Source organism: Hypomesus nipponensis, chromosome 5, assembly GCF_054491055.1.
Source record: "Hypomesus nipponensis isolate SF chromosome 5, ASM5449105v1, whole genome shotgun sequence".
NCBI classification, from domain to species: Eukaryota; Metazoa; Chordata; class Actinopteri; order Osmeriformes; family Osmeridae; genus Hypomesus; species Hypomesus nipponensis.
In genome coordinates, this window is record NC_140365.1 from 6,066,123 (window position 1) to 6,079,484 (window position 13,362).

General features: G+C 47.0%; 1 protein-coding gene across 2 annotated transcripts in view; it reads left to right on the forward strand.

The window, feature by feature from the left end:
• Nucleotides 1-13,362, forward strand: part of spns2 (SPNS lysolipid transporter 2, sphingosine-1-phosphate) — a 62,759-nt gene that overhangs the window by 25,268 nt on the left and 24,129 nt on the right. For both annotated transcript variants that reach the window (XM_084698412.1, XM_084698411.1), the window contains exon 3: nt 10,031-10,167. In XM_084698412.1, coding sequence (XP_084554538.1) covers nt 10,031-10,167 — 137 coding nt within the window. The remainder of the gene's footprint in view (nt 1-10,030; nt 10,168-13,362) is intronic.

Consider the following 13,362-nt stretch of genomic DNA (forward strand, 5'->3'; position numbering starts at 1 on the left):
CCCTCCATTCTCTCCCAGCCTTAGTTTTGCATTGTGGATTAATGGTTCTTGAGGATGTTTGACTTGAGTGGGGTATGAGCTCATATAGCTGGAGGGGGGGACATTAAATCTCTACCCTCCCCCCCCTCCTCCCCCCTTTCACACACACACACACACACACACACACACACACACACACACACTCTCCTCCTTTTAAGCGCTAGAGGTACTCTAAGGATCATTTCTTATTGTTCTGTATCACTACAAACTAGACTACTACTAACCAGCCCTGCAGAGCTCCAGTCTGGTGTGCGATTGTGTGTCTGCAGCACTGTCTCTGCTCCTGGGGGAATCAGCCTTTATTTGCCAAAGCTAATCCACTTAGCCTGTTCCTCCTCCTCCTACCTCGCAGTATTCTCATAATTACACACACAAACACAGGCATTTGGTTAAAATGCTGCGTAACAACCATTTTGCTTCCCTCTTGAGCTAAATATAGAGTTGGTCCCTCGGGTTCTAGCTTCATGTCTCAGAGAGCAAACTGGAGAGGCTTCGAGCAGTCGTCTCTCTTTCTAGTTCTTTTTTTCCTCCTCAAGAACACATTATAACAGTGGCATCATTCTCAAAGTCTATCTGTATGAAGCCTTTTTGGGAGTCCCACACTGTCCTAGTGTTATCTTTGTTATGTCTATCTTGTATCGGACGCAAACAGAGTCTCACACATGAGAGGAGATCCTTCTATGGTGTCTGTGTGCCGAATACACAACTTCAGGAAGTTGGGTTCCGCTGCCTGGCAGTGCATGTTGGCGCTCCTCATGGCAATTTGCACTTGAAGTTTACACTAATTACGACATTAGGGGGGCCTCCGCCCAGACCCACCGTGATTCATCCTCTCAGTCCTCCAGCTGTGCCTTACATCACTCACCTCCTGACAACAAAAGAGACGTGATGGTTCTTGGATAAGAGAATTACTGTGTGTGTTTGTGTACATGCAAAAGTGTGTGTGTGTACAGTATGTTTGGTGTGTGTCTGTGTGTGTGTGTACATAAGTCATTGCGTCTTCCTGTCTGAATCAGATGTGATGGCAGCACATCACTGAGCTGTCTCCAGCATGGTGAGACAGCGGCCCAGTCTCAATCAGTGGCAGTCTGAGGACGTTTGAAGTGGAGCAGGAGATTACAGCAGTGTCTGTCTGAATAGGGGAAACCAGGGCTTTCTGCGGAGCCAGGTGAGCCTTTACACATGGCTTCTGCCTCTGTTCAACGAACCGTACAATAGTTCACCCTATTGTGCCCCCTTATTTACCTGGCAAAAACATCATTTCCTGCTCTTAATCTGCCTGCTTTGTGGCTATTCTTTCCTCTGTAGTCCTCATGTATGTTCAGCACATATTCAAATAAAGTTACCGCACAGAGTTTTCTATGCATTCCAAATCTCGGCTCTTGACAATCAAAGTCTAAGCCTGCCCAGAAGGGACTGGAAACGAGCCTTTGTCACTGAATGTGTCTGAGTATCCTCTCATAGTTCAATATCATCCAACCTGTTCAACATACCTGTCACCATGTTTAACCAGAATAGACTCATACACCAGACTCATCTAATGGACCTCCCTTTGTCTGCAAATTGGTTTCTGTAATGTCACAGTGAAGACAAATGGTTCTACGTATGTGAGAGAGTAGCAGGTATTATGTTTCTTTGCTAGCCTGACATTCATAGTTTGCGTGCCTCACATAGTCTCTGTTTGGGGCACAAATAGTTGAAGGTGGCATGCAGAGTTGGATTACCTTTCCTTCAATCTTCTGTGTTTGCATCTCATGTCAGGGTTAATCCTACGTCCACCCAGTCACACAAGGTGAGGTCATGAATGTAGTTGCATTATCAAGAAATGTTGTTTTCCACTGGAGTGACTGTGGTGACTAAAAGTGGGATGATTCACGACGAATGCTCCAATATCTCACCAGGTAGACTTCATTTGTCAATATATCAACCGAAACAATAACAGAGGCACGGCTTTCGTTTATGGGGCAATCCTTTCGATGTGGCAAATTCATAGCATGAGCTACCAAAACAAAACAATTTAGCCAGTTTTCTTCTTCGGAGGGAATGTGAGAGAGGAAGTGAGACAGCAACAGTGCACGAGCAGAGCTAAGTTCACAACAACATCACAGGCTGTCAGAATAAAAGCGCTCCCATACCTTGAGTTATTGGAGGGAATGAGCGGTGAAAATTAAGGCTCCTGCGCATGTTGGGGACCACATAAATCATTGATCGTGTTTGTTAGAGAACATCAGACAACGAGATATGGATATGCTTTTGGTGAGACAATGCGGCATAAACATCAAAGGGAGATTTAGATATCTGTAATCAAGGTTGGTCAGTGTTTTATCTGAGCCCAATAAAAAGCGACCTAGGCCAAGAAAGCATGTCTGACAACATCATGAATATGTATCCTAGTGACTCATCCAGTTGTGTAGAACTCCCAGTAGATACCTTTGACCATAACAGAGATGAGGAGACAGTCAATAGAAACTGAAAAGGGGAGTTGTAGTTACGGAGGGAGATTGCTTGAGAGGTGACGAAGATTCTTACACATCGACAAACACTGGTGTTTCCCTCACCCACACACCCACACACCCAGGTCGCAAGTGTCATGATACTGAATTGCGCAGTACGTGGCTCTTAGCGACAGGGCCGACATGTCCGGACCTGCAGCTAGGATGTGGTTATTCTATTCCTCTAATTCTGTCTGTGTCACCCTGGAGCTATTTGGATCCCTCAGACTGTCACCACTGCCATGCCCAGAGTGTCTGTACAAGTTTCACTGCTTTCTGTCTGTCTGTCTACACGTCTACATGTCTGAATGTCTGTCTGTGTGTCTGTGTGTCTGTGTGTCTGTGTGTCTGTCTGTCTGTGTGTCTGTCTGTCTGTGTGTCTGTGTGTCTGTGTGTCTGTCTGTCTGTGTGTCTGTCTGTCTGTGTGTCTGTGTGTGTCTGTTTGTGTGTCTGTCTGTCTGTGTGTCTGTGTGTCTGTGTGTCTGTGTGTCTGTGTGTCTGTGTGTCTGTGTCTGTGTGTCTGTGTGTCTGTGTGTCTGTGTGTCTGTGTGTCTGTCTGTGTGTCTGTGTGTCTGTCTGTGTGTCTGTGTGTCTGTGTGTCTGTGTGTCTGTCTGTCTGTCTGTGTGTCTGTGTGTCTGTGTGTCTGTGTGTCTGTGTGTCTGTGTCTGTGTGTCTGTGTGTCTGTGTGTCTGTCTGTCTGTCTGTCTGTGTGTCTGTGTGTCTGTCTGTGTGTCTGTGTGTCTGTGTGTCTGTGTGTCTGTGTGTCTGTGTGTGTGTGTGTGTCTGTCTGTCTGTGTGTCTGTCTGTCTGTGTGTCTGTGTGTCTGTCTGTCTGTGTGTCTGTGTGTCTGTGTGTCTGTCTGTCTGTGTGTCTGTGTGTCTGTGTGTCTGTGTGTCTGTGTGTCTGTGTGTCTGTGTGTCTGTGTGTCTGTGTGTCTGTGTGTCTGTGTGTCTGTGTTTGCATCAGAGGGCAGTCCGGTCCCAACGTGTTCTAGTCCTTTTCCAGAGCATGACATCGTCCCACTAAACCATATCAACCTCCAACACATGGGCAACATCACACAAACAGAATTATGCCACCCGAGATGGACACAAACATTGTTATCAAAATAACAGTACACCCCCTGTCAAATATGAATGGATTTGCCGTCTATAAAGTTTCATCGGAAAGATCAAAGCTGAATGCAGGGCCTCGCAGGTGCTCCCTTCATTGGAAGCTAGCTGTTTCATAGGGAAATGCATCCATACAGGCAGAGTGAATATCAATCGCACATACCCCATCCTCCTAATGCTTAATTCATGGAGAATAAACCAGCGGATTTAAATGATCGGAGGTGACTCATCACTCGGGCGGATTGTTTCGTTGACCAATCAAAGCAGAGCCCTGAGTTGTGGGTGTCCCTGTTCTCTCTGGGGACGAAGAGATGTTCTAGTGTGGAGGAAGTGGACGTCAGGTGTTACCCACAGTAACACTCTCTGGACCTCCTGTGGGACCTCCTGTAGGATCTCTTGTGGGATTTCCACAGAGGACTGGGTGTCCATGTGTGATGCCTCACTGACTTCCACCAATAAACACATACTATCCCCTATTTGAAACATCATCCTTTCGTTCACCTGTGTCGAACACGTTGAGCTCGCCCTCTGTCCCCCGTGAACACACGGGAAGGATGTTGTCCCTGTCTGTGTGACATCACCCCTGCGTCATGGCGACTTGCTGTCACAGTATGTGTTCCCTGAAGAGGTGCTTCTCCCGCGGAGGCGTTCTGAAGCTGGCCTGGCGATGACGCCTGGACTCTTGTGACGTCCAATAGCAGCCTGGCGCGCTTAGTCAGCCTTCGTGCTGACACCCCCTCATCCTCAGCCCTCATGCTTAGCCCCTCTCGTGTCCTGTGTCTCATCACCAGAGCACAGTCACCCTCCTCACACCAGTCAGCCTCGACACAGAGGTTACTTCAGGACATGTGGGATTAAAGAGCATCATTACAATAGACCCACGTTACAGGTTACAGGGAGTTAAGATTGGAATACATTTGTGTATTGTCACTTAACTACTGTGCTGTAATGGAATGTTCTAGAAGCAGCCAATGTCGGTAATTGTTGTAATTTGCGCTCCGAAAGACAGGTCTGCCGTGAATGTTCACCTCAAAAATATGCGCCTCAAATGTCTTTTTGGAATTTGCAGAATTTCTATACAGGTTTCACATGACATTTAAAGCTTCATCTTTCGTTCACATAGATGTTCACTTGCTCTGGTTTGGAACACAAACACGTCTGTTGATCTACAAAGAAAATCCGAGAATGTAGGAGAGAATTTTAGCAGTCTGAGGTTTTTTTTTTTGGGGGGGGGGGGGGGAATAAATGTCTCAGGCAACTCCACACACAGTTGTATGAAAGTGAGGTGCATGGGAATGAGGCACATGATTAATTCATCAAGCCTACAGAAAGCGAGACAGAAGACTACGTCTCCCAGACTGGCCTCTGATGCTCCTTCCCTCCGAGACTGAGAGTCTACACCAATGAGCGGGGGGGTGAGCACAGCGAGGTGTACTCCGGGTTGTCTCCACAGGGTGAAACATAGCGAGAGGGTTAGTGTTATGAACGCAGCTTGGGCTCTGTGTCTGTGTTTGGTATGCGGTCAAGTAAAGGAGAAATCCTTTGTCTCACTTGTGGCGATAAATAGAAATCCAGTGTCCACATTGGCAACTACGTTATGTCTAGGAGAGAGATTGCTTGTCTGACGAAACTAAAGGCCCTAAATGATTAACCCAACCCCTCGGAAAATATCAGATAATCAATATTTGTAGAGTTACAAGTACTGAGTACGTTATGTAACCATAATGATAAGATGGTGTGTGCCGTTTGACGGTGTGTGCTGTTGTTGAGTCACTTCCTTCAACGGACGTGTGTGTTTGTTCAGCATTATTACTGGCGGCCGTCACAGACACACACCATAAACAACTGTAGAGCTGCAAACCAGAAGCACTCTGCACACTATCTCCCCTGCCCTTATGAGCCTCAGTTACTCAGTTACCCAGCATTCAACTGTCTGAGGAAGACGTTTTGTGGAGGAACGTCCACACAGTGTGGAACTCATAAAAGCCCTCGATAGGCCTCTCTTGTCAAACATGTCAAAGTCACATTGCACATTACTCCTTACAGTCACGCTATTCAGAAAGTTCCCTCTCGAAGATAAAGCATCACAGCTGTGTCAAACATTCATAGACGTTTAATCTCCTGTAAGCAAACACCGACTGCGGGCTGCCAACAGATCTTTTTTGAAGGTAGCTCACTGTTCAATCTGGCTGTACAGTCGAGTCCACATGCCCCACCCAGTTTCAAAAGTCTATCTCTGACTTGTGTGGTGGTCAGAGCTGGCCATTGTCCTATGAATGAGGTCATCAGAACTATTTCCTCCTCTGGACCAGAGGTGTAAACACCCAGGGAGTGCATCAACTGGACAAAGGAAACCCACTCCAGAGGAGCCCGTGCTGAAAAAACCCCGAATGTTGATTTCAAGGGTTTCCTGCCGTTTTCCCATGTGCGTATAAACAGTAGCATGTCTATGCTCTTTATTTATGATCGATTGTTTGTCTTTCTGTGAAGCGCTGACAGGCCTGTGGTCTGAAGCAGGCCCGTAGAAAGGAGACAATAGTGGTGGGCCTTGGAATGAAAGTACGGACTGGGAGTGGATGTTGATTGCTTCAGTTTCATGGCTGCCTATCAGCATCAGTCTGTTCTGGCCACTGGCTTGGAGAGTCAGTCGATGATTTAGTGGACATGTGCTTGGCGGTGACGGGGAGAGGAGGAAACGAAAACAGTTCAAAGCCCTCCTTTGCCCTGATGGATGGAGTTATTTTGGATTGAGAAAGAAAGGGGTGTCTTGGTTTATTTATATTCCTGTCTTAATTTGAGCCCTTCTGTCAAATTGTGGAGCTTCTTGTTCTCTGGCTATCAGGGAGAGTGAAAGGAGAACATTGGTTCTGTTTTAAAGATGCTCTTCAGACTGACAGGGCAATCCCCTCATCCTGCTGGGAAATGAGTCAGCAGAAATGGCCTGGGCAGCTACCAATGATTGGTGAGCTGATAGTATAAAGAATGACAGAGAGAAACACCCAAGTGCTTTCAATCTTTATCAGGAGAGATGATTAAGAGTTGTAGCAAGGTCTTTTTCAAGGCCCAACATTTTTTAAACGTTTTTTCCCCCCAAAGACATCAACTCCAAGATATTTAGCAGCCTTGCTTTGGCCCGAGGGGAATATGTGAAACTAATTTAGGCTTTTTAAAGTGTTGTTTCCTGTTTACATGAAGTGGTTTATCCTGTTCTTAAGTCAAGTGATGCCTTTGTTATTGATTATTGGTTTTAGTATTAGTGGGAACATAGAGGCAGAGAGTTTCCCAGCCCTGGTTCTGTGGAAGGGCTAGGCCGCTTCGTCACAAATAAACAATGTGACAACACTTTCCGTTTCCCTGGTCAGGGAAACAAAAAAACTATGACATGATAACAAAAATTTGTCATAACAGTGATGTTAACATTCCAAAGAATCCGATCTTGAACATAGCTGTGTGTGGTAGTCATTGAATGCCTGTAGCCAGTGGAGGGCTGGTCTTCTCGGCAGGTGAACAATACCCCACAGACTGGCTCTCCAGCAAGTCACAGCTCTGGCATCTGTACGACCCGTCCTGTCGATACGTTGTCTGTAATACAGTGACAGGAAACTCAGTGTATCCCAGTCACACCAAATTATGTGTGTGTGTGTGCGATCCCGCAGTCAATTATGGCGTTGAAAGAGTCCGAGATCTCTTTAGCCTTCCTCTGCACATACGTTGTGTAATCGGGCATGTGTGAGTGTTCTGAACGCTCCTCTGTTTCTCCTCAATCTCTTCTGTTTAAACTGGAGCTCAACTTCATGCGAATGCCCAGGGACGCTCTGTTTAATCATTATCACACTAGCTAACAGAGCAGGCAGCCCAGGAGTCTAACACACAGGGAGGTTAATGAGGGGTTACTTGGCAGAGGCAGAGTCTTCCCTCACGTCGTCGGAACAGCCTCCACTCCCAGGTGGTGCAAATGCAGAGAGGTGATAATGAGCGTGCCAGATATGACACTGTTCGTGTCGCAGCCAATCACAATGTCACCAGTAACCTGGAGTGAGGCATTACTCTGTGTGGTCCCTACATCATTACCTCCTTTTCACTGTTTTCCCCCTCACTTTTTTCTTTCTTATTTAATAGGCTGCTGAATAATGGAGGTCAGGTTGTTTAGACCGTCTGCTAAACAGCCCCCCACCGCTCCCCTCTCAGTGTGGAACATCTGGTGTGGTCTGATTATGGAACTCTGCCTGTATTATCTGTGTGTGCCATGTGACACCCTGCTGTTGAAGTGTGTGGGTGTGTGTTTGTCCATGCGTGTGTGTGTGTGTGTGCATGTGTGTGTGTGTGTGTGTGTGTGTGTGTGAGGGGCAGCAGTGTGGCTGCAGGGTGGATCGGGAGAGCGCTTTAGTGAGCTGGACCAGCGAGGAGCCGTCATCCGTCACTGAGACCTGAATACGGATGGTGGACAGAGACTGCTGAGAGAGAGAGAGAGAGAGAGAGAGAGAGAGAGAGAGAGAGAGAGAGAGAGAGAGAGAGAGAGAGAGAGAGAGAGAGAGAGAGAGAGAGGGAGAGAGGGAGAGAGGGAGAGAGAGAGAGAGAGAGAGAGAGAGAGAGAGAGAGAGAGAGAGAGAGAGAGAGAGAGAGAGAGAGAGAAAAAGAGCAAAACTGAAAGAGAAAGAGAGAAATATGAAGTGTGATAACAGATTAACCAATAGCTGCTACTTTGAAGGCTTTCAAGACCGCATTTCAGAGATCAAAGTCATAGTTTGATTTATTTGATGGAGGTAACCACATTCCCTGATAAAGAAACATAGTGTGTTTCCTCCTGCACTGGAAAGCCCAGGTGCAATATACTGTCTGTGTCTGCTCCATTTAAAAGGCGGTTTATCAGGCCAAACCTGTCTACAACAACTGTGGTTAGTTCTGATCTCAAAGTAATGTTGATTAACGACCAGACCAGTGCCAACTATAATCATTAGGATGAAAATAAATCATCATGAAAGTTAAAAGGCCCAACAAAAGATAAAGTCCCACTGGACAGTGGCAATTTAGGGTATAAAACGACCCTCCTTTGTAGCAGTGTGTGCAAGGAGATGGATTTCTCCACAGCTTTGGTGTGGGTCCAGAACCTCCTCTCCTGTTGTTCGTTTACAGGAACGTCTGCTCTGCACCCTGGCCAACAGTGACTTCCCTCAATCGAGCTGCCCTCAGCAGTTTCCTTTCCGCTCAAATGTGAAGTTATTAAACACCAAGATGTGAGCATCAATAGCTGGGCAGGGAACCAGGTGATGATGGCTCCAGCACAAAATCCAATGGGTCTCTGACCTCTGGCACTGGGATGACTGCAGGACACGCTGGGCTGGCTGGACATGTAGAAAGCACAAACACAGCAACGTTCATGCCTTGCTACCCTGGCTGGGCTTCACGTCATCAGAGTTGCACAGTGTAGCATCAATAGATATGGTCTTTTCCTCAGTGATAGTATTATGTATCTAAAGAGACAGGCTAACCCTCTGAGGTCTGTGCTGTCCTCTTCCTGCTCGCCATGTCTTAGTGATGCTATAAACCCAGGGCCTTATGTAACCTCATTCTCTCTCTTTTCCTCCTCCTCATTCTCATCCTGACCCCCTCCTCCTTCCCCTCCCTCAGAGGAAGTCTTTATGCTGATTGTGCGTCAACACACTCCTGGAGAGTATTCGTCTCCTCAGCCCCGCAGTCAGATTTCCCTGTCGTCAGTGGTCGGCCCTCTGGCCTGTATCTGTGGAGAAATACACCGCAGTCGGATAGCATTAAATATTCAAGCCTCTTCTGGCTTTGTCTTTCTCCCTATTACTGGCTCCGACCCCTCTAGGTTAAATATAGTTGTCCATTCAGCAGTTTGAGAATGAGGTAAAACACACTTCTGTGAACACAAGTGCTGTTTAAGTAGGTGATTGTTGTGATTGGATGAAGCAACAACCATTGTTTACTGCTTCTAATCCAGATGAGATTAAATCAGATAAGAAGCACTTACATGGCGGAGCAAAGGCCCTTCTATCCACCTGTATCCTAAACAGCATCGATCCTAATGATGTTACACAAAGCCTATATCACCTGTCTTTAGTATGGCTCCACTCTCTTCAGCCTAATGTCATTTCGAATATGCATTCAGTGATGGGCTGCTGGGTTGTCAACCTCTGGCAGTCCTTCAGAACAAAGCTGCTGCTGGCCTGTTCCAGCCAGACCTGCATGTCCAGAGGCTAGAGCTGAACCATAGGGGCTCGATGAGTGACGTCACCCTGTGCTATTGAAAGGCGAGACACGTCGCCCGACACAGTGCTAATGACCTGTCGCTAAAAGCGACGCCTCCAGTGACAGCGATCTCGTTTGACGTTCTTTATGTTGGTTTTTTTCCGTCTTTTCCACAGTTTTCATCTGCAGTTTCATGGTCGCCGCTCCCATCTTCGGTTACCTGGGAGACCGCTTCAACCGGAAGGTGATCCTCAGCTGCGGGATCTTCTTCTGGTCTGCCGTCACCCTCTCCAGCTCCTTCATCAGCAAAGAGGTACGCAGCCTGACATCACTTCCTGTCTCGTGGAAAGTCCAGAAGGATTCTCAGCATGATCCCCCAACTGACTGTAAGCCAGTCTTCAGGTCTTTACTTTAGTGGGTCATATCTAAACGTTTAGAATTAGACCCCCACTGTTCCACTACAGCAAAACCCAGCTCGATCAAAGGCAATGTCTGGGAATCATATTATCTTCCACATTGGCCCCCTATGGCTGTGCCAATGTTTTGATGTTCAACACATTTGAGGTTAGAGAATTCCAGCTCTTCACCAAGGGCTAATTGTTCAGATAGGATCGACACATGAAGGTTAGTGACCGCACAGTTCCAAGTTAACTGCCGTGTGTAGCCAAAACAAAGTCGTCTGTCTCGCTAATGCTGATTAAATGATGTGCTCATTTACCGTGACGCTTGCCCTTCGTAGACATAGCTATTTCACTCTTGTCTGTCTCCCTATCTCTGTGTTCTGGTTGGCTGCTCTCGTTGTCCACCCTGTCCACTTCTTCCTTGGATAATAGAGTTAAGTCATTAATCTGTCAATCCGCCGTGGTGTCATCTGTAGCTGTAGTTACATCAACATTATGTAGCTCATCAAAGGACAGGATTGTGGGGCGTCACTCCCTTTGAAAGCAAGATTTGGTTGGTATGTTTGTATGGCTCATGTGCTGAAGTCCTGGTGGCGATGTGAGGGTTAACCGACTTGATCTAGGAGTGGGGGGGACAACACCTCCCTATTAGTGATTTGATCAGGCATGGAGGCTCGACACAATCAATCATACCAGCAACCACCAGATGATGTATTAACAACGCCGCAAACCCCATCTCAGTCTAGTTCAGTCTTCTACTGTCCGGTAGTGCAGGAGCCTGGGCTAGTCTACCTGGTTCTCTGAGGTTATAGAGCCAGTCCCATGTGTGGTCATTAAACTGGCCCTGCAGCCCAGAGCGGTGGAGTGTAGAGTGACAGCTCAGGGACAATCTCATGCACCCCGGGGGCCCTGCTCTGACTAATCCCCCATAGGCCCCTCCAGTGAGAGCCAAAATGGCCGCCAGCTGCCCCCATCCAGACTGTCCCAGTGGCTGAAGTGACAGGATATGAGCCAGCTCACGTCCCCACAGTCACTCTGACACATGCCACAAAGGCCATCCTTGGTGAGGGCCATCAGGCTGTTCCTCCAGCATCCTCCCGGCTCACTCCATCTTCTTCACCCCCCCCCCCCCCCTGCATCGTGTCCCTCCACCAGTGATGTATCCTAATATGTCAATCAAACCAGAGCACAGTGGACAGCTCTTACATAACTGCTATAAAACATTAACAGCTCTTCCAACTGATGCTGATCACGATGCATTTATAAACTCACTCAGACCTTATGTAATGGAACGATTCTGTTTCATTTGTTGAGCTGACTGTTGAGCTGTCTTCCTGGGATGGAGTCTGCTCCTCTGTCATCTCACCCTTGAGTTGATTCTCTGTCATCATCATCAAACAATATTTTCCGGATGATGTGAGAAAAGGCCAATTAGACCTAAGTAATGTTCCTCTTTCATAAACAGTTTCATTATTTATGAAAGTGTCTTTTCCACATCTGATTTCATCAGAGGACTTTTCTGGCGACAGAAGCTCAATGTTGGGTTAGGGTTCTTCAAGGATTACAGCAGTGAAAATATGTGCATATTTCTACAAAGCTTTACAAATGCACTCTATTTACATCTACGAGAACATTTCAGGGATTTAGCAGACACTTTTATTCAAAGCAACCAAAAAAGCCAGTTACAAAGTGATTCCTCCCTCTGTCCCAGAGGACAGTACAGGGAGGACTGGATATATTTCATTCAGTTACTTCTAATAAATCAGAAGGATAAGTATTACTGGTGGTGTTGTTGTTGTTGCTGCTACTGCCTCATTTAAACCAGAGGGCCTTCATGGTCTGGTGGCCACCCTAACAAAACAATGTGAAAGCTACTATCATAGGGAATCCACTAAACAACATGCCCCTGAGAGAAAATAGCTCTGCCATAATTCATTTAAAACAACACTGAACTATAACAGGCCAAAGGTTGGGAGCGAGATGGTAATCACGGTTGTCATTATTATTATTATATCATTATTATATAGAGGATACACCAAATAGACGTTGAACCCAACACACACTGAACACCACAGCATGGGCTGTTCTGGAAGCAGAACGTCCCCCCCTCCCCCGTGTCATATCGTAGCGTGGCGGGAGGTGACGTGTGTGTTTTGCACGCCCCGGAGGGTGCGTGATGCGTGTGTGCGTGACCCCGTGTTCCCATGGCTCCTTCCCTCGGAGCAGCGTGCGAGAGCGCAGGGGGCGGAGGTCAGGACCGAGGTCACCCTTAGACCACCTTCTTTGAGACCTCCAGCTCTTTAATTAATCTATTCTCATAGCTGTCAGACCCAGCACTGTGGAGGGGCATACCTCCCCACCCCCCCACATACACACACACACACACACACAGGCACACACACATGCACTTATGCATCCACACACAAAGAGACGGAAATGATTGCTTCCTCAGGGCATTGACACAATGCAGATGGAGCAAATATCTTGTGTTACATTAGATAAAGGGTAGAGATCCCTCAGAGGAGAGTAATAACAGTGCACTACTCTGCCTCAGTCGGAGCATATTCCCGTCACATCATTTTCACAGCATAGCATCACCCCACTGGGTATTATGTAACAGAAACAATAAGGACAGATCATTTTTTCTGGGAATGACTGCCACACTCCAAAGTGTCAGGTTGGAAGAGATGTGGCGAAGAGCAAGTAATGGATTGTGGATGTATACTGCAGAGCGCGGCCATAAACCTCCTTTGAAAAGCGTTGAAAACGACCCTCCCTCACACACCGACACCCACACGCATGCGACCACCACACTCTCCCTTAACCCTCTCATGTCTGACATGTCTGTTGAGAACCTTTTCATAGAATCTGGTGTGTAGGCTACTTTGATTTAGCCGGATAATAACATGCTTTGTTCAGGTTGTTCTGTGCGTGCTAATCTCGTTGCTATGCTAGTTCCTGTCTTAGGCAGAGAAACATCCAGTCATTGTGAGACGATGCCAGTGACATTTCACAGGTGCTTCAGTTGCATCATTGACAGGAAGAACAAGCAGGTTTTCTTGCCCACACAGGAAAAACTAACTAGAGAGACAAGGAGATCTGGTTCC